This window comes from Eulemur rufifrons, chromosome 28 (genome assembly GCF_041146395.1).
Source record: "Eulemur rufifrons isolate Redbay chromosome 28, OSU_ERuf_1, whole genome shotgun sequence".
Lineage (NCBI taxonomy): Eukaryota > Metazoa > Chordata > Mammalia > Primates > Lemuridae > Eulemur > Eulemur rufifrons.
In genome coordinates, this window is record NC_091010.1 from 70,597,411 (window position 1) to 70,622,446 (window position 25,036).

Genomic DNA, 25,036 nt, shown 5'->3' on the forward strand with positions numbered 1-25,036 from the left:
TTCCCCCTCCCCCTCCCCTCCCCCTCCCCCTTCCCCCTCCCCCTCCCCCTCCCCTCCCCCTTCCGCCAGGAGTAGAAGCCCCCTGAGGCCCTGGCCAGATGCAGGTGCTGGTGCCAGGCTTGTAGTGCAGCCTGCAGAGCCGTGAGCCAAGTAAACCTCTTTTCTTCATATACCCAGCCTCAGGTGTCCCCCCCTTTTTTGGAATATTACAGGGGTACAAATGTTTATGTTACAAATATTGCCTTGGCACTGCCCAAGTCAAAGTTACAAGCGTGCCCATCCCCCAGACAGCGGGCACCGCACCCATCCCCTCCCCCCGCCCACCTGCCCAACACGTGATGAATGTTACCACCATAGTGCACTTAAGTGTTGATCCTTTAGTACCAATTTGGTGGTGAGTACTGTGGTGCTTGTTTTCCCATTCCTGTGATACTTAGTAGAATGGGCTCCAGCTCTATCCAGGGTAGTACAAGAGGTGCTAGTTCACCATTGTTCCTTATAGCTGAGTAGAACTCCATGGTGTACAGATACCACATTTTATTAATGCGCTCACGTATCGATGGCCACTTGGGTTGTGTCCACATCTTTGCAGTTGTGAATTGTGCTGCATAAACATTCTAGTGCAGATGTCTTTTTTATAGAATGTCTTTTGTTCTTTTGGGTAGATGCCCAGTAGTGGGATTGCTGGATCAAATGGTAGCTCTACTTGTGTCTCTTTGATACATACTACTGTCCACAGAGGTCGCACTAGTTTGCAGTCCCACCAGCAGTGTGTGAGTGTTTCTACCTCTCCACAGCCACACCAGCATTTGTTGTTTTTGGACTTTTTGATAAAAGCCATGCTCACTGGAGTTAAGTGATATCTTATTGTGGTTTTGATTTATACTTCCCTGATGATTGGAGATGTTGAGCATTTTTTCATATGTTTGCTGGCCATTAGTCTGTCTTCTTTTGAAAAGTTTCTGTTCATGTCCTTTCCCACTTTTTAATGGGGTTGTTTGACTTTTTCTTGCTGATTTGCCCGAGTTCTATCCAGATCCCAGTTATCAGCCCTTGGTCGGATTCCGGTGTTCCCTTGCGGCTACGCAGATGGACTGAGGCCCAGCCCTGTGCAGCAGTGCTGTGGTCTCCGCAGACTCATCAGTCTGTACCGGCCTGTACCGGCTCCTTGGAGAAGCCGCAGTTGCTACTCAGGAAACTTGGCACACGGTTGAAAGTAATTTTGGAGTCAGACAGGCCTGAGTTCAGGTCTTGCCTCTGCCCTCTTAGCCACTCTCATCCCAGACACCCTCCCGACACACCAGGAATAATGTTTGGCCAAATACCTGGGCACCCCGTGGCCCGGTCAGGTTGACACGTAGACTCCCCATCACGGCACCCAGGGCCTGGGGCCACCTCCTCGCCCAACACCTGCTCCGCAGAGCGGCCACGGCCTTTGCAACTCACCTCTCAGGCGGCTGCAGAGTCAAAACCAGGAGGGGACCCAGGGCAGAGTGCAGCGTGCCCAGGGGCCACCTGGGCCGGGAGGACATCCCAGCAGGTGTGAACCACTCAGGGGCTCTGCAGGGTGGGCTGGGCAGGCAGGGAGTTGAGAACTGCTCCGGTCCTGTCTGGGATTGACGGAGAGGCCCCAGGAGAGCTCTGAAGAGGAGGAGGAGGAGGAGGAAGCTAAGCCTGCGGCTGCCGAGGCTGTCTGCCTCTTGACGTGTCCCCCAGAATCAGAGCTTTGGGGGCAAGGCCTTGGCCCCAGGCAGGCTCTGTTGTTGCCGTTTGTTTCTGTTTGGTTTGAAATGTTTGGCTGATGTTTCCCAGACAAACGGAGCTTACAGGGAAAGGTCCTGTTTTTAGCCCACGCTCCACGGCCCTGCTAGCTTGTAACCCGTATGCTTGTTCGGGTTATTTGGGGTGCTGGGGCACAGGAAGTGGGGGCAGTGTTTGGGGCTGGCTGCAGGGTCTCCCCTCCAAGCAGTCCGCCCTCGTGGGGGCCCCGGTGCGGCTCATCCGGGCGCATCTCCAGAACTCGGAACACGGCTGTGGTTGGGGCCTCCCAGTGGCATTCGCCGTCTGCGGCTGCTTCCGATCCAAGCAGGGCTCTTCGGATCCGGGAGGGTCTTGTCTTCCTTGCCAACAGCTTGCCGTTTCCAAACATGAGGTCCCAGCGGAAATCCCAGCACAAGCACAGCCGCGGCGCCTGCTCCTCAGGCTGTTCTGACGTAAATCGGAGCACGGTGGCCCGGTCCATGCGCTCACCTCCGCGGGCACCTGCTTCCGCAGCTCTGAACGAGGCTCAGCGTCTTCATGCCTTTCGGGCTGGGCCCGATGTGCAGAATGTGCTGCAGCCAGCCCGCGGTCCTGGCGCCCAACACCCTGCCAGCCTCTCGTCCCTGCTCCTTAACTCTGGGACTGTCGGATGAACCAATCCATGGCTTTGGCTGTCAACTTGTTCCTGCACTTTGTCACCCTCCCCATCGCAGCCTGACATTAAATTTCATCAGACTCTCACCCTCCAGCATGAAGGGTGGCTGTGGCTTCTGGTGCCTGCCCCCACCAAGGCATACCACGGCATGCCACGCCGCACACAGCAGCTGTCTGCCCATCTCTGCTGCAGGAGGCTTTGAGCTCGGCAGGGCCCCACCAGCACCCCGTGTGCACGAGCTCCTCCCGCATCCCACATCCCCTGTCCTGTGACACGCGGCCACTTGGGAATCCGCTCACAGCCCCCCTTCCCTCCCGAACTGTGAGCTCCCCAAGGAGCGGCGCGTAGGCAGGGATGTGCCTGGGTTTCTCGCTGTGGGATCCTCGGTGTGGGCCTAACGCACTCGAACAAATATGTTGTTCGTGCCCCAGGCTGTTGATCGCGCAATTCAGAGAGGCGGTGGCGGGGGGTGGGAGGTTTGGAGGGTGGTCAGGACCCCTGGCCATGGGGTCCTGCAGGTGTCGCCTTGGGAAGTCACTTTTGTTCTTAGGGGTCCAGCTTTTGCATCTGTGAAAGGAGAGCGCTGGGCTGGTGAGCCCCTTCCTCTCCGACAGCCTAGAGACGGGTGAGCTGACAACAGCTTACCTCGAGGTGAATCCGATCAAAGGCACAGAGAACACTGTGCTGTTTAACTGCAGCAGAGGTTTCCACTGTGACGTGTAACGCGACGAACCAAGCGTGTGTCGTCGGACTACATTTAGTTTTCATTCTGTTTGAGGTAGGATCTTCTTAGAAGTTAGGTTAAAAAGCCAAAAACCAAAAGAAGCCCCTGCCCTCTCCTAGACTGGGGAACTGTGGCGTCCCCACTGCCCGTGGCCCTGGCGGTTCTGCTCAGCCACCGCCCGCTGCTGTGCCCAAGGTCCTGGGCTGATCCAGGACACACCTCCTGCGAAAGCAGCTCCTTTGTAACTCATTCAAAAACGTTAAAAAGTTAAAAGGAAGAAAAATCCTAGAGCCTGGCAGAGGCCCCCTTCCTAAGTACTGAGGAGAGAGGAAAAGTGGGTGGAAACGCGGGCAGCCGCCCTGGGCGTTGTGAGGAAGAGACGAGGCTTCTGCAGAAAGGTCGGCACAGACCAATCTCCGCGCGCCTGTGATCTCCCGGGAGGGCCACGTGCATCTCCCGGGCCGCAGGCTCAGGACGCGGCACCGTGGCTGGTGCTGAATCCACGGAGGACGGCAGGGCCACTGTGATCGGCACACTAACCGGTCACGGCCCGCCCCCCTTGAGTGTTGCCTCGTAGTGCGGGGTACGTGCAGCCCCCGCGAGGGCCTTGGATACGGCACAGGGAAAATGCTTTTGTCTCTGTTCCTTTTCAGGGAGAAAACAGCGCATTGCTGGAGGCAGTTTTAAGTGTGGTTTCCGTCCCTGCTGGGTGATCCAGGCCACGGCCGGGCAGGACGAAGCCCCGGTCACGGGTCGGAGATGGGTCGTCTGTGTCCTCACAGCCTTGGAGGTCTAAGGCCGCGACTCTCAATGCGGAGCGTGGAGGAGGGTGTGTGTGTTCACGCGTGCTCGCTCGCCCAGAGGACAAGGCGTGGGTCTGAGCTCCTGTGAGGCTCCCGGAAGCCGATGCTCTGGGCAGTGAGGTGTGCGGCCAGGTGTGAATGTAACAGGCAACGCTGCAGAAGAGAAAGAGGACTCTAGCCGGAGGGAGGGACGGCCACGCTGTCTGGAAGGATCACCTTCATTTTGCATTTGTGTCAGAAGAAATGTTTAGCTCTGGTGCCAGCGACAGAGTGGCAGCAGCCCGGGCAGGTCCCTGGGTCGGAATCGGGGAAGCTTATGGGATCAGACAGATACGCCTTTTCTTTGGTGGGGGCAGGAGGATTTCTGCTGGGAAGTGCACTACTAGCAGCACTTGTCCAAGAAGGACCCATCCCTTCCTGTTGTCATTTAAGCCACAATCACTGATTCACTTGGACAAGAGTCTGGGCCGGTTCAACGTCTCTGGCTGAGCCTGCCCTCGGGGTTTGCATCTCCAGTCTGAAATCTGGTTTAATCCTTCACGCATAGTTTTGTCTTATTTTAATGACATCCTCTTGGCATACTCATTGTACTCAGCCTGAATGGCAAACAATGGCTTTGTGTTAATGAAAGCTGCCACGGCGCTGTGGCTGAACCGCGGGCTGACATCTGATGGGCTCGGCGAGGCAGGCGTCCAGGAGCGTGCCGTTGCTCCACCTGGCTCCCGCCAGCCCAGCTCTGGGGGAGCTCCTGGCGCGGCCCCACCACGGACCTCCCGGGAACAGCAGCCGCATGGGTTGGCCACGTAGGATATAAAGATGTGCACCGAAACGCGCCTACCATGTCTGTTTGGATCATCGTGATTTTGCATGTTGTATGTATGTATGGAGACCTTCACATGCCCTCTCTGCCCACCACAGACACTCCTAATCATAGTTCCTTAACAATGAAAAAAAAGGCCAGCTATACAAGAAAGAAGCATGTAAATATGTATCAATGCTTACGAAGTTGTTACTGTTTATATGTAAAGAGTATGTACATAGGAAAGGGAAAATGGCTCAATGAATGTTTCAAATAATATCCCATCTACCAAATTGCATTTGCGTCCCAGCCGCATTCCTGAAAGCACACGTTCAGGTGAAATGTCAGTTCCTCTCTTTAAACATCATTGTCTTCATTCATCTGCTGTACCTACCTTGTATTCATCGGATTGCATGCATCGTTTCAGAGCTGGGCCAAAAAAAAAAAAGGCAAACATGAGCATTTATCACTGATTCTTCCTGATCCAGGGAGCATCTGAAGAATTCAAGTGTTTTAAAATGAGGTACATTTTCTAAATTTTAGGGTATACCTTTTATTCTACACCAGTGGGCTAGGCTGAATTTCTTCCAAGTATCTGGGTCCCTTACTGCTAGCCCTTTGCACAGGGGAGGCTGTGTGTACACGCATCACCCCCCGTGAAGCAAGAGGAGGGACCTGGAACATTGCCAGAAGCGTCTGCTGTGTATCCAAGACATGAACATTCATATTACATTAACAGTTACCAACATCATTACTGTGTCCACACGCAGAACAACACAAATGTTTCAGTTTGTCTAAACTAAAAATCCATGTGAATTGCAGATCCTTTGTTTACCTTTCTGCTGAAGGACTGTGGCTGTTCCCCGAAGTCTCTGCCCTGGCAGAATCTGGAGCCTTCAAGATACCCGAGTGCCTTACACGGCTGTGGACACAGCACGGGAAGGAGGGTGCGCCCGCGAGCGGGCTTGGAGGCATCGACCCCTCGATCAGCATTCCCATCACTCCATCGCTGGAACCTTAAAACGCATTGTGTGTTTTAACACAGTAATGGATTTAAGTTTAGGCTCAGGAAAATCGTATTGTGAATATATGTACCAAATCATAGATTTGTTTACTGTATATTTTTTAAAAAGCTTTACTGTAAATTTATGCAAAAACTAATAGGACCTGTTTTCTCATGGCAGAAGGCCAGGCAGTGTTTGTGTTCTCTGAAGCAATTCCTTAGTAACCACATTCTAAACATGCGACGCCCTGTTCAGTGCTAAACAGTACTCAAAGGCCTAAAATGGGTTTGTATGGTGTTCAACTACCAAATTTTGCAAGTATTTTTGTATTGTGATTCCTATGATATATACCAGAGAATTTTTACTCATTTGTAAATTATTGTACAGTTTTAATAAAAATTGTTTTAAATCTTAGAAGATCAAAGTCCCCTCGAAGGTATTAAAGTTTGAACTTAGGGCTGTATTAGCCACGGCCGTGTTTCTGTGTTCTTCCCAGTAGCTGCCTCTGCCCCCCAGCGAGGGGACCTGGGCCCTCTGCCCCTGCGGCGGGGGCGGGGGGAGCTACAGGCGTCACCCGCGTCTCCTCCAAATCACTGCGCTTGCCTGCGGGACGCGCCGGGATCAGGGGTACCTGCAGCACCCGGCTGAGGCCACCACCGGTGCTCACCGAATGTGACCCGAGGAAGAGGTCAAACAAGTTGGAAAGCGGAAAGGATTTCTGCACGTAAGCAAGAACAGCTGGTGATGTCTGCTGGGACGGTCCCCACAGGTGAGTGACGGACCTTTTATCATCAGTCTGGGGTGAGCGGAGACCGGAGCTGGGTGGGGCAGTTGCTTTTGCCGCGCCAGGACTCCAGGTCGCGGGGTCCCTCAGTGTCTCCATTTGCGCTTTGAAATGCGGCCGAGTTAACAGAGGCCCGATCCCTTCGTTCAAATTCAGTCCTGCAGGGCTCAACAGAGTGACAGCGTCACCCGTGACCCCCGGTCCAGTCGAGATTCCCTCCGCCCTGTCTCACCCCAAACCTGAACTCGGCTGGAAGGGAGGTCAGGAGCAGCTCCCGCGCGCGGGTACTTGCGGCTCTCCGCACTCGCCCGCCCGCGTTTCCTTTTCGGAGTCAGGGCCGCCTTGCCTGGTGTGGGGCCGCTCGGGGACCTGGAAGTGTGGCTGGAGTCTGACAGTGGTTTCTCCCGTGCGCTCCCCGCCCGCCCTTCCTGTGCGGAGAGCGCGAGGCCGGAGCCCGCGCGTGCCCCGAGGGCGCGCAGTCGCGCTTGGCTGGGACCCCCCCACCCCGTGCGCGGGACCGGGCCGGGTTCAGCACCGCCGCGTGGACAGCGGCAGCTGAGCGCCAGCCCGGCGGGGGGCGGGGATAGGACGAGGCTGCCAGGTCCGCGCAGTCCACCTGCAGGAGGCTAGGGACACCTGGCCGCCCGTCGCCCAGCCCGCCACGACCGCGCGGCGGCCGCAGGAGCCCGCGAGGCCTCCGGCCCGTCCCAAGCTGGGCTGCGTCTTCCGGCGCGTGGAGGACGCCTCAGAGAACAAGACGCTGCAGCTGGGCGCACTGGGCCGCCCGGGCGCTCGGGTTGGGGAGCCCCACCCCGGGGCGCGCGGCGGCCCCGCGGGACCCAGAGTCTGCCCGGCGGCCCCGCCAAGTCCTCGAGGGCAGACCAGCGAGGCCCAGACCTGCCGCCCGCAGCAGGTAGTGGCCACAGGACAGAGGCCCCGGCGGAGGCGTCGGTGCCAGAGAGCAGCGCACTCACGCGGGGAGGCCGCCGGGTCCTCCCCGCTGACGGGCCTGGGACTTCTGTAACCTGCGACCACCCCAGGACCCTGGGTCTCTAGTCCGTCTTGGTCTCTGGGTAGCCGTCTCTGTGTGTCTGTTTCGCTGTCTGTGTCTCTCCAACGTGTCCTCTCCCTCCTCCCCCGTTTCGCGCGGCGGCCGTGGGACAGCCTCGCAGGGAGGCGTCTCCACCGCTCAGGCCCGCGGGGCAGCTCACAGCCGGGCGTTCGGGCCCCAGCCCGGGCCTTCCGAGAGGGAGCCCGGCTTTGGCCAGACACTGTCCCGTATGGGGCCGCTCCCAGAGCACCGCGGTCCGGGTCTCAGATTGGTGCTGAGTCCCAGGGCCTCGGGGCCTCGGGTCGCCAGGGGCCTGGCGTTGCGCCCATGGCAGGGCAGAGGGGCGGGCGAGCCTTGGCAGGACGTTGCCCGACCTCTCGCCCTCGCCTTCTCTGGAGCAAACTCCGCACACGCACCGGCCGGGACGGTCGCGCCCCTCTCCGCCCCCGCCCAGCAGCGTCCGTGGTGCGCGCGGGTGCCGCGGGGCAGGGGTCAGGGCCCCAGGCCGCGCTGGCGCGCTGGGCGGTGGCGCCGCGGGGAGCGGGCGGCCCGGGGCGGGGCTGGAACGCAAAGGAGCCGCGCAGGGCCGGGGCGGGGCCTGGCCGGGCGGGGCCGGGGCCCGGGGGCGGGGCCGGAGCGGGGAGGGCCCGAGCGCAGCGGGGCGGCCCCGCGCGCTCGCACTCGGACGCCCGGCGCCCCACGCACGCAGCCGGCCCTGCGCGTCCCCCACACGCCCGCGCTCGTGTCGGCGCTGCCGGGACCCCAGGCCTCCCCGCCGGAGCCAGGCCGCGCGTGCAGACCCAGGCGGCGGCGCCGGCCCCAGGAGCAGGATGTCTTTCCAGGGCAAGAAGAGCATCCCTCGGATCACGGTGAGCCGGCTCCCCCCCGGCCCCGGGCCCCACTTCGTCCGGCACCCCTGTCCCCTCCGGAGTGGGGTCTGGACGCGGCGCGGAGCCTCCTGGCCCTGCGTGGGCCCCTTGCGCGAACCCCTCTCCGGGCGCGCGCCCTGCTCCCTCGCTGCTGCCGGAGGAAAGTGCCGCGAGTGCTGCGCAGGGCGCGCAGGCCCCGGGCCGCCGGCTTTCCGGGAGCCCCCTCTGCGCCCCGGGAGGGCTGGAGCCCCGCGAGCGGCCTGCTCCCCACAGAACGGATGTCCTTTCTCTCGTGGGGGCCGGCCGGCGAGGCGGGCGCGTCTGGCCTCGGAGCTCTGCGCTGGGCGGCGGGCGGAGGCGGCCCTTTGTTGGCCCGGCCTGGCCTGGAGGCGCGGTGCGGCCGGTGGGCCCCCTGCCCCTTGGACGTGCCGGCGCCGCGTCGGGAGCTCTTTGTCCGAGACAAAGCGATTCAGCCCCGGGCGCTCTGCCCCTCTGCTATGCCGGGTCCAGACTGGGGGAGGCGAGCACGGACTATCACTGGCTGGGCGCCCCGCAACCCCAGGCGTGGAGAGGAGAGACGCGAGTGCGGGACGTCAGGAGGGGCGGGAGGCCCCGCTCTGGCAGGAAACAAAGCCTCCCACGCAGGCGGCCGGGAGATGGGGAGGGGAGGGAGGCGCCTGGGGTCGTGGACCTCGGCGGGGGGCGTCCGTGGGGCCTCGGAACCCACTCGGACTTGGTCTGAGCGGGAGGGCCGCGGGGTCCGGTCGGGCACCTCAGCCCCAGCCCGGGCTGTTGCAGGTCACCCCTTCCGGAGGTTCCCCCGGAGCAAGGAGCCCCTTCCCTCTCCCTTCTGAACGGCTGTGGCTTCCAGCCTGGCCGCTGCCCACAGGGTGGGCGCTGATGCAGGAGGTACTGCCAGGCCGCTGGCACCTGGGGTGGGTTGAGGGTGCAAGGAGGACCCAGCCCGTGCGGGCCAGGTGACCCTGTCTGTGGTTTCCGGGACTTTTACCTTCATGCTGGTGAGATGAGTGAGAAGAGCATGGCACGACCTCCGGCTGCATTTGCCTCTCGCTCCAAACACAGGAGGTTCCCGGAGTCCAGGGCAGGTGCCTGGGGCTTGGGCTGGATGGCAGTGAGCCACCGCCGCCCGCCCCAGCCTTCCTGCTCCGGGCTGGGTTTTCCTTGCGCTTCCTTGGTCCAGTGGGGGGATTGGGGAGGTGAGGGGAGGCCCTGCCCAGGGAAGTGGGTGGTCATCAGGGGCCAGGGCCAGGGCCAGCGGGACTGGGCATAGCGTCTGCAGGACGCAGTGGGGAGGGCCACGGCCGGGAATGACCACGCTCACACCAGGGTCAGCCCACTTCCCGTGACAGGCCAGAAGGTAGATAGCTCAGCACTGAGGTCCCAGTGTCCCTGCTGCCACCAGCCAGCCCTGCCAGGAGGGCCGTCCTGGCAGAGCAAGTCGGTGGGCACGACTGTGTTTCGACCACACTTAGGATCCTGCATTGTGAATTTCATAGACTGTTTACCAGTCATGAGATACTCTACTTTTGATTTTTTTCAACCAATATAAACTTGAAAGACCATTTTTAGCTCCAGGCTGTGTGAAGACAGGTAGAGGGGCTGGCTGTGGCCGTGGGTTAGAGGCTCGCCCCAATCAGCGCGGCCCTGCGGCAGCCCAGACAGCAAGAGCGTGCTCAGGACAGCGCATAATGCAGTCAGGCCCCCAGATAAGGACCCTGCGTCATCCCTGCAACTTGTGAGCTCTGCGAGAGCGTCAGGCCAGCGTGGGAAGGGCCGGGGCCCAGGCTGCAGCCCTGGCCGCTCTGAGTGGTGCTGGGCCCTGGCAAGACTGTCCTTCCCGCCTGGTCGGTTTCTAGGGAGGGCTGAGCCCCAAGCAGACGGTGGGGGGTGGGGGGTGGGGGGCAGTCTCGTCGCCGGCACGCAGCCTTCGCCCCTCCTGTGCTGCTCTCCCTGTTGTCCACCGAGCTCAGATCACCCCCCGCGCCACGCGCAGTCCCACTCATGACGCCCCACTTTTCGCCAGCTCCTCTCCTTCCCGACCATCTGGTGGGATTCCTAGAGACGCTTTATGGCTGCGAGTGTCGGAATCAGTCCCTGTCTAAGGCCGCAGCTCAGTGCTGCTGGCGCCAAAGCTCGGCCGTGAACACTGCTCCCCCGTGGAGTGGCCCCTGCAGCTCTGGGACCTGCGGCCACTCTGACTTCTCCCCTACCCTTCACCCGTGGCCTCTCGTGGTAGCTCCCAGGCTCTCTGGAATCGCCTCTCCTCACCCCTCCCCTACCGTGGCCCGGCCGCATCTCACCCGACAGCCTCAGAAGCCACCCATACAATGGCCCGGTTTCCCGTGTTAAACACCACGCTCTGCTCTCCACACAGCAGCCAAGGTGATCTTAAAACATTGATCAGACCATGATTAGCACCTGCGTAAGGCCCCCCAGTGGCAGTGGGCCCCATAACTCCCCTGCCCAGCTCTGGGCCCTCCCCCCCCACCAAAGGATCCAGCCCTCGATCTCTTCTCAGGACTGATCAGAGCAACTCAAGCCCTTCCCTGCCGCAGGGCTTTTGCACAGGCCGCTCCCGGACCCCGGCCCTGCCCTGCCCTGACCCAGCCTCGCCCCATGCGCCTCCTGTGGTGGCATCCTCTGTGCTCTCTGCGTTTGTCTGTGATGATCTATGCACGTGTGTTCCTGCCGTCACCAGTCTCCCACGCTGGGATGCCACCTCCAGGGTGGGGGCCGTGCCTGTGCCCGGCTCCCGGCCCCATCACAGGCCCACGGTGTTCTGGGGAGCCTCGGTGTGGGCAGGGCCTCGGGGGCCAGCGTGGGAGGGTGTACGACTTTGGTCACCTCTTCCCTCAGGCTGGGGCTTTAATCCAATGGTAAATTTGAAGCTGTAAATACGACCCATTGCGTTGCTGCGCTGTCACCAACACTGGCTTGCCCCGGTGTCACCACTTCATCCCTGTGCCTTTGGCGAGGCCAGACTGCCTGGGCCACAGCTGCAGGGCTGTGCAGGGCCGTGCGGGGTGGCAGCTGCCATCAGGCGCCCTGTGTCCCGTTCTTGGGGTTGGTAAACGGTTACAGGCTGTTGTGATCCTTTCTGCGCCCAGACACGTGTCTGAATGTTTTGATGGTGATTCCGGAGGAAGAGGCTGCGCTAAGGGTGTTCTTGAATAACTGAGTTTGGACAGAAATTTTCCTATTTTTGTTCCCAATAGAGTGACCGCCTCCTGATCAAAGGTGGGAAGATCGTGAACGATGACCAGTCCTTCTACGCCGATCTGTACGTGGAGGATGGGTTGATAAAGTAAGTTCTGCACGAATCTGTTTGCAGGTCTAGTGTGCACGCTGGTTACCTGGCACCCAGGCAGTTCGCCGTGGGGTGAAATCCACGTAAACAGCCTGTTCTTTCCCAAACCCTGTCCTCCGGGAACAGGAGTGCGGGTGCCTTGCGGTGAGTCTAGCCAGCTGGTCGGAAGGTCGGGAGCAGGACGCGGGTGTCCGGGCTTCCTGGCTCGCAGTGGGCGTTGGGTAAATGCTGACTGACCACACCTGTCAGCATCTCCGTGTGTCCAGCTGCTCCAGTGCCAGTCAGCAAAGTGGCGAGGGGGACGTCCAGTGGGAAACCGGAAGGGGTGTGCGGTCTGCGCGGGGCTGGGTCTTCCGTGGTGGCTGTCTGAACCGCTAAGTGGGATGCCTTGCCCGGAGCAGGTCCCAGTACGTGGTCAGCCGTGCCGCCCTCTTCCTCCAGGACCAGAGCCCGACACACACTGCTCGGCTCCGGCGCACGGCCGGGCCCTTTCAGGAGCCGCTGTGGCCCCTCTGTACCTGGTGAAATCTCTCCCTGTCGCTTTCAGACAAATCGGGGAAAACCTCATCGTCCCTGGGGGCATCAAGACCATCGACGCCCATGGCCTGATGGTCCTTCCGGGCGGGGTGGACGTCCACACCCGGCTGCAGATGCCCGTCCTGGGCATGACCCCAGCCGACGACTTCTGCCAGGGCACTAAGGCCGCGCTCGCCGGCGGGACCACCATGATAAGTGAGTGTCTGGCCCCTCGGGAGGGCGGCGTCCAGCCCGTTCCTCGGTCCTCTGGCCGGGCTCGCGTGCTAAAGGACGCTTCCCGCAGTGGGGAAAGGGTTCCTTTGCTGCATCTCAGTCTGAGAAACCCTTGTGTCCCTTTGCTGTCCCTGTCTCTCGGGCTGGGTCATCTTCCCTCGGCCAGCTCTGGAGTGCTCCCGGGATTTCCAGGGTGCACACGGACATGTGTCTAGTTATTATTTCCTGGGGACCCGTAGCTGGCCAAGGACCGGGTCTGGAGACCCAGGTGCCCTGGACGGGGGAGGGGCAGTGCCGTCTGAAACACCAGACTCACATCCGGCCCCGAGCCTCGCGCCTCTGAGGCCTGATTCACAGAAGGTTCCTGCTCGTGGCCAAAACGTGAACGATGAGGCTGTGTTTTAGAAAAGGGGTAAAAGTAACGCTCACGGTTGTCCCATCACGATGACCAGTTAGCATTTCCGTCGTGCTGCTGTGTGGCCGCACGGGCTCCCCGACACCTGCCAGCGCGTGTGGTCCCCTAGACCCTCTGGGCTCAGCAGAGGCGGAGTGAACCCCCCTGCCCACCGTGGACTGGTGCGTGGGAGGCCCAGGCCAGGACGAGACCCCAGAGCCCGGCCCCCCCGCGCCGCATGGCCACGCCTGCGTCAGCGCTCAGTGCCAAGCCCAGGCCCCTTGGCCGGGCTCGGGAACTGGTCTCGAACCTGGCTGAACCTGGGTCCGCGGCTTTCTAGCTGTGACTTCAGGTGACTCAGCCTGTTCTACAGGCGGAACTTTGCTGATCTATGAAACGGTGGGCGAAGACTGTCCTTATGGGCGTGGGAGGACGGAGGGAGCCAGTGCACAGGGGTGGCTTGTGTGCCTGGCGCACGGTGAACACTGTGGCCACCGCCTCTGGTGCAGGGAGGACGCTGGCCACTTTGCCAGTGACATTTAGCCGTTGCCGAGATCACAGCTGACTTTGGGCTCACTCAGCACGAAGGGAGGAGACACCCTCAGTGGCCCAGCTTGTATCTGACTGCGGACACTGGCCACTGCTCGGGCCATCACGGCGGTGGCCGGGTTTGCCAGGACATCTGCACTGTCAGTATCACCTGCCTCGTGCCAGAGCCGAGGCAGCAGACAAGCCGTGAGGGTCCCTCGGGGATGGAGGCTGCCGCAGGTGGGACGCTGGCCGCCGTCTCACCTGTCTTTCTCCACCCGCCGGCCCAGGCTGCGCTGTGAGGGGCTGCAGGGAGGGCGGGCGCCGCTTCCTTGGGGCTGGCCCATGACCTCAGTGACGGGGCGCATGGCGGCCCCGTGTCCCCAGTGGGCACACCTTCCTGGAGGGCCGCCCTCCGAGCTCTCTCCCAGTGCACGCGGGCGCGGCTGCGAGCCGTGTTTGCACCGTGAGTGTGTATGGCGGGGGTGGGGGGGGAGGGAGGCACCACAGTGGCCGAGTGCGGGGGGCTCGCACTGCCCAGGCCTCATGGGGCCGGTGGGCACGCGGGAAGCAGCCCAGCACCTGCTGCTCGGGGCCGTGCCCGGCGGTGGGCTCAGCACCTCGGACAGCGCACTGCTGCCCACTCGCCCGTGGGCCCCCTAAGGCTGGGGATCGGGGAGGGGCTGGCAAAGCCCCCACTGCGTGTGCTCCAGGTGTGACATGTCCATCGAGGTGGGCGGCCGGAGCTCAGCTTTTCCTCTCTCCACCCCCCACCATCTCTGCTCGGGGGAGGCTGGGGCCGTGGGACGGAAGACCCCTCGAACACGGGAGGAGGGGGGGAATCCTGGCAGAGTCAGCCCCTCTCCTGGGCCCCCCTGTGTCTTCCTCACACGCACCCTCTGGGTTCCTGGGAACATGAGCCCAGATCTCGGGGGCAGCGGGGCCCTGTGGCCGGGCGGGGGAGCCCGCTAACCACGCTGCCCCCGCAGTGGACCACGTGTTCCCCGACGCGGGCGGGAGCCTGCTGGCGGCCTACGAGCAGTGGCGGGAGCGGGCGGACGGCGCGGCCTGCTGCGACTACTCCCTGCACGTGGACGTGCCCCGCTGGCACGAGAGCATCAAGGAGGAGCTGGAGGCCCTGGTCAGGGACAAGGGTGAGCGGTGGCTCCCGCGGCCCTGGGCTGGGGGTGGCTGGAGGGACCTGGGACCTGGGACCTGCCTCGGGCCCCGACCCCGGTGTCCTGCCGCACTCTGACCCCGACAGCAGGCGTGTGGGCACTGAGTAGAGGGTGGACGAGCGTCACTTAAGTGTCCTTCCGGGGTCAGCGGGTCCAGACGGAGAGGCCTCTCCTTCCTGTCCAAGGGACACGTCCGTAGTTGTCCCTCCCACAGAAGGATGAGGCAGGCAGGGGGGTCCCCACCTTCTCGGGGAAAGAGACCACCCAGGGGGGAGGAAAAGAGCTACCTGTCTTCCTAGTGTTTCAAGATTCTTTTAGAAGGAGAATGTTCTGGAACTCCTGTTTCTCTGTTGTTGCCTTTGCTGAAACAAACCAGCCTGTAAAGGCTTAACTGTTTTTCTCATAACAAGTCTGGAAGCTAAAGCCACGCCAGGTCCCCGCGTGGCCTGAGGGACGCTGTGCATGGCAGCACTGACCTCTGATCGAGTACGACCTGCCGCTCACAGCCGGGCGGGACGGGGCCACCACTGCTTTCCTAAAGGCCATGACTTTGGTCCCCTCCGGAGAGTGACAGTCCTCACACGGGTGCACACAGGTGCTCGGGACCCTCAACCCTGCCCTGGGGCTGGTGGAGCCATTGCCGGCCCGGCCCGCTGCGGGGGCAGCTCTGTGCCCGTGCGGTTCTGCAGCAGGACGCGGAGGCTCAGGGCCGCGGGTCCCCGGGCAGAGCCCAGGCCCGGCGCCGGCAGCCTCCCCTCGCCCACCAGGGCAGGGCTGGGCTCCTGCTCCCCGCGGGGCCAGGCGTGGGTCGTCGGTCCTGTACTGGCTGCGTGGGGTCACAGGGACAGGGCCACATCCCCGCCACCAGCCCCAGATGCACGGTCACAGGCAGGTTGTCACCTAGGGGATGGCCTGTGTGCCACAGGGTGACTCAGTTTCCCCACAGGTGCCTTAGTTTGTCACATTTGCATTTTCGACCCAGCAAGGAGAGTGGATGGGGGCTGGGTGGGCTTGAGGGGCGGCAAGGGAGGAGCTGCCCCCAGGCCCCGGCTGTCCCCCCTTGCAGGTCCCAGGGAGAGGGACAGCTTGGCCCTCCGGCTGCCTGCCCCTCTCAGCGTGCCGGGAGCCGGCAGGGCAGGCAGTGCCCGCGCAGGCCGGCGATGGTTGTGCTGGATGGGCACAGTGGGGTCGCCGGCACGGCCCGGCCCGGCCGGGCTTCCCGTAGAGAGCAGGTGTCCCTTCCCACGTGGGGTCTGTGAGGCAGCTGTGAGCGGCCCTCACCTGCACCTGCCCTGGGGGACAGTCGGTTCCTGCACCCAGAGGGCCAGGAGCGGCCGGGGGGCCGGGATGTGCCGACTGTCCCCGCCCCCGCCTGCCGGTGGGGCCGGGGGTGTCTCGCAGGGGAGGCTCCCTGGTTGTCCGCCTGAGCCCTCCTGCCTCCCCCCCAGGTGTGAACTCCTTCCTGGTCTTCATGGCTTACAAGGACCGGTGCCAGTGCACCGACGGCCAGGTAAGGGCAGGTGCGGGGCCAAGGGGCGGGTGAGTGTCAGGCCGGCGCCGGAGCAGCGCAGCCCACACGGCCCGTCCGCGCCTCTTCCCAGATGTACGAGATCTTCAGCATCATCCGGGACCTGGGGGCCGTGGCCCAGGTGCACGCAGAGAACGGGGACATCGTGGAGGAGGTGCTTTGGGGACAGGGCTGCCTGCAGGGCGGGGCCGGGCAGGGGGACATGGGGGTGACCTTGATGACATGCAGCGTGAGCACTTGATTCCACAAGACCTCGAGAGAGAGTATTAGGTGTGTTGCAGTAAATAGCTCACCCGGGGTCAGAGGTCAAACCACTGGTGAGTTAGAGGGAGGCTGGGGGGCTCCTGAAGCCGCCGTACGAGCTTTTCCTTGTCATCACACTTCTTATCCAAGATACCCCAAAACCAGCGTCTCTGGGGGCCGAGACTGGGGGCAGCACCCAGGGTGGGGTCGCACTGGGGGCCGGGCCGAGCGCCCTGTTCGTTGGTCTGTTCAGGAGCAGAAGCGGCTGCTGGAACTTGGCATCACCGGCCCCGAGGGCCACGTGCTCAGCCACCCCGAGGAGGTAAGCGTTGGCGCCTGCCGAGAGTGCCACGGCGCCTGGCACAGACACGGCCCACACTGCCGCTGCCCCGGGCTGGGTGGACATGGCCCTGACTTCGTGGCCCAGGCGGGGCCTGGTCCTCCCGGTCATCTGGGAGGCAGATCGGCAGCCCCTCCCCCGCCCCGTGGGCACTGGTCACCCATGGCCTTCACCTGAGGCCCAGAAGGCGGGAGCCAGGCCCTGGGACCGCACGGTCAGCCCGTCCCCGGCAGCAAGCCCCAGGCTGGGTGCTCCCCCCTGCCGTGGGGTCCCTGCAGTGACCCCGAGTGGTCTGAGGCCCCCACCCCCACCGTCCCCAGGTGGAGGCCGAGGCTGTGTTCCGAGCCATCACCATCGCGAAGCAGGCCAACTGCCCCCTGTACGTCACCAAGGTCATGGGCAGGGGCGCAGCCGACACGATCGCCCAGGCCAAGCGCAGAGGTGAGCGTCACCCCAGCTCAGGGGCTGGACCGGACCTCAGCGGGTCCTGGAGCACAACGTGGGCTGTGTGCGCTGAGCACAGGGAGGCACAGAATGACGGGCACGTGTGTGTCTGAGGGGGAACCTCAGTCCCACCCGGGCACCCCTGTGTCTGCCGTGTGTCAGGGACTGGGCACGCGTCCCGAGCGCTGGGTGCTCCTTGCCCACGGCCAGCCGGAGGCGGCATCTGCAGTTGGGAGCCTGGCAGGGTGGTGGGGGGCACACAGCCGTGACGGGCAGGGGCTGGGCTGTGGGGGCCTCCGGACAGGCTGCTGAGCTCAGAGGGTCTGGGGATCCCCTGGACAAGGCCAGGGGTGGGGTACCGGGCCCAGGGGGCGGGCAAATGAGGCGACGTCCCCAAGAAGCCCCGGGTCCAGGGTCCAGTCTAGTTCCCACCTCTGCTGTCCCCAGCAAGTCTCAGGAAGGGGACTTATTCTCTGGGCTGCCCGAGGCTGTGGGACCTGCGTGTGGTGGGTGCACTCAGGGTGGGACAGAAACCCACCTGGTTCCCTGGAAGAAGATGGGGAGGCCGTGCCAGGGGCGGGGGGAGTAGGGTCCACAGGAACGCAGCCAGGAGCCCCCTCCCACCACGGATGGCGGCTCTCCTGTGGGCCCCCCACCCTGAGCCAGCCTTCCCCTGCCCACTGGTGGGAGCAGCGCGAGCCCCAAGCCAGAAACCCACCGCGAGGCTGTGGCCTGGGGGCCCAGGACCGGCGAGCGGCCGTGCAGACAGGCCATGGCTGGAGTGCCGGCTGGCCTGACCCCCGGCTGCGGCTATGGGTACAGAGAGGACCTGTTGTCGGCTGCTCTGGACCCCCCACTGCGGGACCTCCCGGCCGACCGTGCCTGCCCAGGACTGAGGCCTCTGCTCGGCCTCCTGCAGTGTGGGGTCCCCAGACTGAGGACAAGCCGTCCCGGGCCAGGAAGGCCAGGGGCAGTCGGGGGTCGGCAGCAGCAGTGCCCAGGCCCGCCCTGTGCTCGGGCCCCTGTGCTCCCACCCCCCGTGCGGGCTGGGCTGGGTCGCCTCTCACGGGCTTTGCGCCACAGGGGTGGTCGTGTTCGGGGAGCCCATCACCGCCAGCCTGGGTGCCGACGGCTCCCACTACTGGAGCAAGAACTGGGCCAAGGCCGCCGCCTTCGTCACGTCACCCCCCATCAGCCCCGACCCCAGCACGGCAGACCACCTCACCTGCCTGCTGTCCAGGTATGCCGGCACTCCCCGTGCCACCAGGTCGGCCTCCGTGCCTCACGCTGCCGTGGCTGCGGCCTGCGGGTGGCCCGTGACTCCAGGCCTCTTCCACAGAAGCCCCAGGCCCCTGCAGAGCAGCCCAGGCCTGGGGGGTGCAGGGTCTGGGGCTTCCGTCCTGGGAACCCCTGCACCCCCTCCCCCACTCAGGGCCCCTCCCGGCTCTGTCCACGCCCACCCTGCCCCGGGGCCCCATCCCTGCCTGGTGTGGGTCTCAGACACCGCTAGTCCCCGGGGCTGTGCTGGCCAGGGTGGGGAGCAGCAGGCCAGGACCTCGGCTCCTCTGACCCTGGCTTCTCTCCAGTGGGGACCTCCAGGTGACAGGCAGTGCCCACTGCACTTTCACCACTGCCCAGAAGGCCGTTGGCAAAGACAACTTCACACTGATCCCCGAGGGCACCAACGGCGTGGAGGAGCGCATGTCCGTGGTCTGGGAGAAGTGCGTGGTGAGTGCAGGCCTGGCCGGGCACGCGGTCCACCGGGCAGGCCGTGGCAGAGCGCTGGCATTCGCCAGAAGGAGCCCCGCGACCAGCAGGTGCCCGTGAGACAGGCGGGAGCACGTGGCCCTCGGGGGTCACACCCCACCCCGCTGCAGCCCTGCAGCCAGAGCTCCCAGACACCAGGTCCCGGCCCCCAGGGGGGCTGTCACCGTCCCTGCGGATCCCAGCGTCGCACTGAGGTGCACTTGCACACGTGGGCTGGTGAGAGCGCGTCCCTGTCCCACCAGAACGACGCTCTGCGATGTCAGTGGTCTCCTGACAGCCCGAGAGTCCGCAGGCCCCATCCCTCACCGCCCGCACGCGGGCCCACCCGGCATCCCATGGCCGCCGCAGGCCTGAGCACTTCCCCAGGCTGCCCCTGCCTCCGCAGGGGGACTGTCACTGTCCCTCAAGGGACGCAGACATTGTTGTTGAGGCCTCAGCGTTTACCCACAAGTGAGCACAGAAACAAGCTTCATCCACAGGAAGGGTCCCCCGGGCAAGTGTGGCTGAGACGGACGCTGACTCCCATTGCAGTGGACCCTGCCCGGCCAGGCCTTTGTGCCCCGTGAGGCGATGACATGGCGAGGGCCGTGACTGTGGGCCTTCCATCCTCCTGTCTGGGTGGCACCCTAGTGACCATCCACAGGAAAGCCCTGTGGCCCGGCGACCGCCCACATGGAGGCCCCGTGGCCCGGCGACCGCCCACGTGGAGGCCCCGTGGCCCGGCGACCGCCCACATGGAAGCTCAGTGACCTGGGGCTGTCCCCGTGAAAGCTCAGTGACCTGGGACGGTCCACAGGGACGCCCCAGTCCAGCCCCCGCCCTCAGCTCTGCCTTCTCTCTCCTCAGGCCTCGGGGAAGATGGACGAGAATGAGTTCGTCGCAGTGACTAGTACAAATGCTGCCAAAATCTTCAATATTTACCCCAGGAAGGGGCGGGTGGCTGTGGGCTCCGACGCCGACCTGGTCATATGGAACCCCAGGGCCACGAAGATCATCTCCGCCAAGAGCCACAATCTGGTGAGAGAGGCGTGGCTGTCTGGGTCGGGGCCGGGTCCCAGGGGCTGGGGAGCCCCGAGGCAGCTTCCCAGAGAGTCCCCGGGAGGGAGCCCAGGGCCGGGAGGGAGCCCAGGGCTGGCTGCCCGGCCCCCCACGCGGCTCAGCCGGCCCGGCAGTCCCCGCCCGCCGGCACCACAGCGGGCTCCGTTCACGTCGCTGCGGCATCTAGTCCGGTTGTGCGGAGAGGAGACTGAGGCAGCGCAGTGCCGCGTGCCTGCCCAGCCAGGGGAGGAGCGGCCCCTCCTGTCGCTCACGCTTGTCCCCTGTGCCCTCCCGAATGTAGGGCTCGGGCGTGGGCTCGCAGGTCGAGGGGCCGCTTCCTCCTGAATTCAGCCCTGTGAGCCGACCGCGTCCCGGGGGTCTCGGCACAGGCACGCCAGGGCTCCCGGGCGCGGGGGGCGGCCACAGAGGGTGCGGGCGGCAGAAGGGGGTGGGGGCTGAAAGGCCACGTGCGTGGCGGCGCTGGACCCCGGCCTCTCTCTCCAGAACGTGGAGTACAACATCTTCGAAGGGGTCGAGTGCCGAGGGGCCCCCTCGGTGGTCGTGAGTCAGGGCAGGGTGGTGCTGGAGGACGGGACCCTGTTCGTCACCCCGGGCACCGGCCGCTTCGTTCCCCGGAAGACCTTCCCGGACTTCGTCTACAAGAGGATAAAGGCTCGCAACCGGGTAAGCGCGTCCTCGCCGGGCGGCGGGCGCTGTCGGACAGGGCGCAGGGGGCGCCCGTGTTCCTGCGGCTTCGCCTCCGGGCCCAGCCCCGGGCGGTCGGGAGGGCGGGTGGGGCCTGCCGGGGGCAGGTGGCGAGGAGAGAGGGCCCATCCCGGGCACCGGGCCAGGCACCTCGGCCAGCTCTGCAACTCGCTTTGGCTGCCTTGGGTTCCCAAGTGAGCCCCGGCTGACACAGCAAACATGCACGTGGAATAAATAAAAAGTCCCTTGTAACCTCCTGCCCATGTCAACTACCACTAGGACGTGGCGTGGACGCTGCCAGCATCTCCCCAGGACAGATGTGCACACGGACAAATGACCTGGGACCTGGGGTGGTTTTGCAACGGGCTTTTGTGACCTCAGCAGTTGTGGGCCCCTCCCGTGTCCTTCCCTGCTGTTCTGTGGTCACTGCCATGTTGGTCCGTGACCGTCCGTGTCTGACAAGGTGCCGGGTGTGTCTGCTGGGCCGCCGGGTGCTTCGCCCGTGCACAGGCCCACACTCGGCCCCCACGTCCCCACTGCGCACACGTGCAGACCCTTCGCTCGTCAGCGCTGCGCTTCCGGTTCCTCCCAGGATGTTGCCTGCCCTTGACTGAGGGGGCGGGGCCGGTCCCCTGGGTGGGGTCTGGGCGCCGGGCCCCTCACTCAGGAAGGGGAGTAGCATCGCGCCAACTTGTCCAGACGCCGCTGTCGCTGGCTGTCGGGGTCTGTCGGGGTCCCAGAGCTGGCGGAGGAACCCCCCTCCTCCCTCTGCATGTGGGTGGGGCTGACAGGTGGGGTCTAGGCCCAGAGCACCGGAGAGGCCAGGGGGCCCCCATGCGCCCTCCCTGAGTTCTGGGGGTGCAACGTGGCGACCCAGGGGAGCCTGCAGAAGGTGGGGAGGGGGATGGCTCCCAGCCACACACGGGGGCCAGGGGCCTTGCATTCAGACTCCCCGAGTCCTCGGGCTCAACGCCCCACGCTCGTGCTCACCCTCCTCCCCTGCCCGCTGCCACCCAATGGCAGGATCTGATCAGAGACCCAGAGTCAGACCTCACACCCCACAGTCTGACTCCAACCCTGAACCCTGAGCAAGATGCTACTGGAAACACAAGCGCATGTGAGGGGCTGGCAGTGCAGGGACCACCCATCCCGGCGGGGTCAGGGGGCTCCTGGGAAGTGCGTCTGGCCCTGGGGGCCATTTCAGGAAGGGTGGGACAGGGCCTGTATCTCGGGGATAGGAGGTGGCCACTCCGTCGGGGCCAGTTCCCTCTTCCAGAAAGGACCCTGTGCCGGGCCTCTCTGGGCGCTGTTCCTGCACTCAGGCACGCGTGGCGCATGCGTGTGCCCGCAGGTGTGTGGGGGGCGCAGGGAGCGAGATGTGCACATGTGGGGAGCCTGCAGGCAGGGGCGCACCTGTGTGGGGGGGGCCAGGAGGGGGCAGGCACGTGTGCACACAGGGTGGACGCCCCACCAGGGAACCCAAAGCCCTGAGCTGCCGGTGGCCCCGCCCCTCTCGCCCCGCCCTGGCCCGCAGCTGGCGGAGATCCACGGCGTGCCCCGCGGGCTCTACGACGGGCCCGTCCACGAGGTGATGGTGCCGGCCAAGCCGGGGAGCGGCACCCCAGCCAGAGCGTCCTGCCCGGGCAAGATCGCCATCCCAGCCGTGCGCAACCTGCACCAGTCGGGCTTCAGCCTGTCGGGTGAGTGGGGCCTGGGGCTGGGCCGCGGTGTGGGCATGGCGGGCCTGGGGAGCCCAGCCGGGAAGCCCTTCCTGCCCACACCAGCCCCAGGCGGCTGAGAGGAGCCCCCGTCTGGACTCGGGCACGGTGGGTGGGGGGTGGGGGCCGCCACGTTGAGCCCAGGGGAGGTGGGGGCTTCCGCAGGGGTCTGATGTCACGCGGAGGCAGCTCCCCAGCCCGGCCCGCCCAAGGTGGAGAGCGAGGGCGAGGAGAGTCACACTCACGGTGTAGGCGCAGGGCCCAGGGAGGTGACAGTGGCCCCACTCGCTTCCTGGGCACCTGGGTGGGCACTGCCTGGATGCCAGGGGTAGCCTTGGCCCCCACCTGGGCCCATGGGGGATGCAGCGGCCTGGCCTGGCTTCTCCTCTGGGGACAGGGCTGACGCTTGCAGGCTGAGCCTTGAGCTCTGGTCCCTGCAGGTCTTGGGGACCCCGCTGGCACTTCCCGTGCACCCAGCCTAGGGGTGGCAGCAGCCATGAGGGTGTGGGCAGGTGGAGGCTCCCCAGTCCAGCCTGCATCCCCTGCCCACCGCCCTCTCCGCAGGGTCCCAGGCGGACGACCACATCGCCAGGCGCACAGCCCAGAAGATCATGGCGCCCCCCGGGGGACACTCGAACATCACCTCCCTCTCCTAGACCTGGACCGCAGCAGGCGCCCGGCCGGCGTGGGCAGACCACAGGGCTGGCTGCTGCCCTCTGCTGGCGTTTCCTGTAGAAGTTGTTCTGGAAGGTGCTCGGCCTTGCCTTCCCCTCCCCCACACGCTCTCCTTTCGGGGTCCCAGGTCCCGCTGTGAGGAGCCCCCTTGAGGAGCGGGCTGAGTGGGGGGGGGTTTCACTGCCAGTGTGGGGGGTTTTCACTGCCAGGGCGAGGAGGCTGGACGCGGCAGGGGCTCCGGCGGCCGGGCTGGTGCTAGCGGAGGGTCCGCCGCCAGCAGGGAGGCGGCACCCGGGGTGCGTCACTGAGCGCAGGGGACAGCCGGGGCCGCCACCTCCTCCCCACTGCCAGGCCCTGTCTCGCGGAAGCCCCGCTCCTGCTAGCTCCAGGGGGCCTCGGGGTGCTGAGACGGCAGGGACCCTCGGGTGGGGCCTCCTCGTGCACATTCCCAGGGACCAAACCTGACCCCCGTAGCAGCCCCTCCCCAGGGAAGTGTCACGGTCCCTTAGCTGAGATGTCCTTTTATTACAGAACACGTATTTCATAGGTTTATAGAGTAGTTTTGTACAGCGCGGACGCCGCAGCCAGGACCTGTGCATGCCCCCCGCGGGCGGGCGTCCCCGCCGATGCCAGTCATGTCATTAAAGCCGTGGGGTTAGAAGCCGCCTGTGCGTGGAGACGTCTTGCGCATCAACCGCGAGGGGAAGCCCCTGTCCCCGTGCATCCCCTTGGGTGGGGGCAGGGCTGGGCTGGGGGGCTGGGGGGACAGGGAGGGGGTCCCTGAATTCTTTTTTTTTTTTTGAGACAGAGTCTCGCTCTGTTGCCTGGGCTAGAGTGAGTGCCGTGGCGTCAGCCTCGCTCACAGCAACCTCAAACTCCTGGGCTTAAGCGATCCTCCTGCCTCAGCCTCCCGAGTAGCTGGGACTACAGGCATGCGCCACCATGCCCGGCTAATTTTTTCTGTATATATTTTTAGCTGTCCATATAATTTCTTTCTATTTTTAGTAGAGACGGGGTCTCGCTCTTGCTCAGGCTGGTCTCGAACTCCTGAGCTCAAACGATCCGCCCACCTCGGCCTCCCAGAGTGCTAGGATTACAGGCGTGAGCCACCGCGCCCGGCCTAGGGGGTCCCCGAATTCTGTCTGGACGGCCAGCCCTCCAGCAGGTTAGGGGCAGTGTGGCGCCTAGTGAGGCAGAGCAGCCATAGGCCCAGGTGTAGAACCTTCTAGAAGTCAGAACTGCTGGGCTAGCTTCCTGGCCTCAGGCTTTTTCTCACAAAGGTGGTTCTGTGCCGCAGCAGCAAGATGTTCCCAGGTGTCGTCTCTCCAAGGGCAGGGCCTGGCCAGGCACCGGTTCTCAGTGGTGACCACCGCTGAGCCTTTCCCGCGCGGTGTCTGGGGACCAGGGACGGGCCGGCTTTCGGACACCGTCTTTCCCTGAGCTGTGCTGTCCGGGAAGCTGCCCTGCGAAGCCCCTCCCGGCGTCCCGCGCCTGCCTCCCGGGGCTCCTGCGAGGCCGACGCCCACTGCGCCAGCGTCCCCCAAGCCCTGCCAAGTGATCAAAGGGGTCAATGACACCCTTATCCTGCTGTCATCTTGGGGAAGGGGCTGGTGCACTGTCCCCGTGGTCCCAAGTCAGGCTTCGAGGTACACTTTTGTATGTACCCCCAAACCTCCGACACGACCAGGTTTCGGACAGGACCCCGGTCTCCCTGGGCCTCCTGGCAGTGACTGGGACACCACATGTGGACCCCCGCGCCGAGGCCTGACGGTCAGTCCCTGCCCTCGGACTGCTGACTACGCTCCTGGCACAGCCAGTTTCTTCCCAAACACTCCGTGGTCATTTGGGCCCCGCTCGCCTCACAGCCGGGCTGCGGCGGGGCCGCATTTGCCGGAAGTGCAGCCGGGCCCCCGGCACAGGCCCAGGCCCGCTTCCCCCATGGCCGGCTGT

At 64.3% G+C, this 25,036-nt stretch overlaps 1 protein-coding gene across 1 annotated transcript; it reads left to right on the forward strand.

Annotated features, from left to right (window-relative positions):
• Positions 1 to 8,411: 8,411 nt before the first annotated feature.
• On the forward strand, positions 8,412 to 23,067 carry DPYSL4 (dihydropyrimidinase like 4). Its single transcript, XM_069460304.1, has 14 exons — positions 8,412 to 8,450; positions 11,687 to 11,775; positions 12,326 to 12,510; positions 14,440 to 14,604; positions 16,077 to 16,138; positions 16,230 to 16,310; positions 16,653 to 16,721; positions 17,060 to 17,180; positions 18,267 to 18,423; positions 18,770 to 18,911; positions 19,797 to 19,967; positions 20,493 to 20,672; positions 22,228 to 22,393; positions 22,976 to 23,067. The coding sequence occupies exons 1-14, from the start codon at positions 8,412 to 8,414 to the stop codon at positions 23,065 to 23,067; spliced, it is 1,719 nt and encodes a 572-aa protein (XP_069316405.1).
• Positions 23,068 to 25,036: the final 1,969 nt, after the last annotated feature.

Bases quoted from the DNA above. Each gene is read 5' to 3' on its own strand.
- DPYSL4 (XM_069460304.1), top strand. From the start codon at position 8,412: ATGTCTTTCCAGGGCAAGAAGAGCATCCCTCGGATCACG. The intron at 11,776-12,325 runs GTAAGTTCTGCA...TGTCGCTTTCAG, and splicing joins GTGGAGGATGGGTTGATAAA to ACAAATCGGGGAAAACCTCA. The intron at 19,968-20,492 runs GTGAGAGAGGCG...CTCTCTCTCCAG, and splicing joins CCGCCAAGAGCCACAATCTG to AACGTGGAGTACAACATCTT.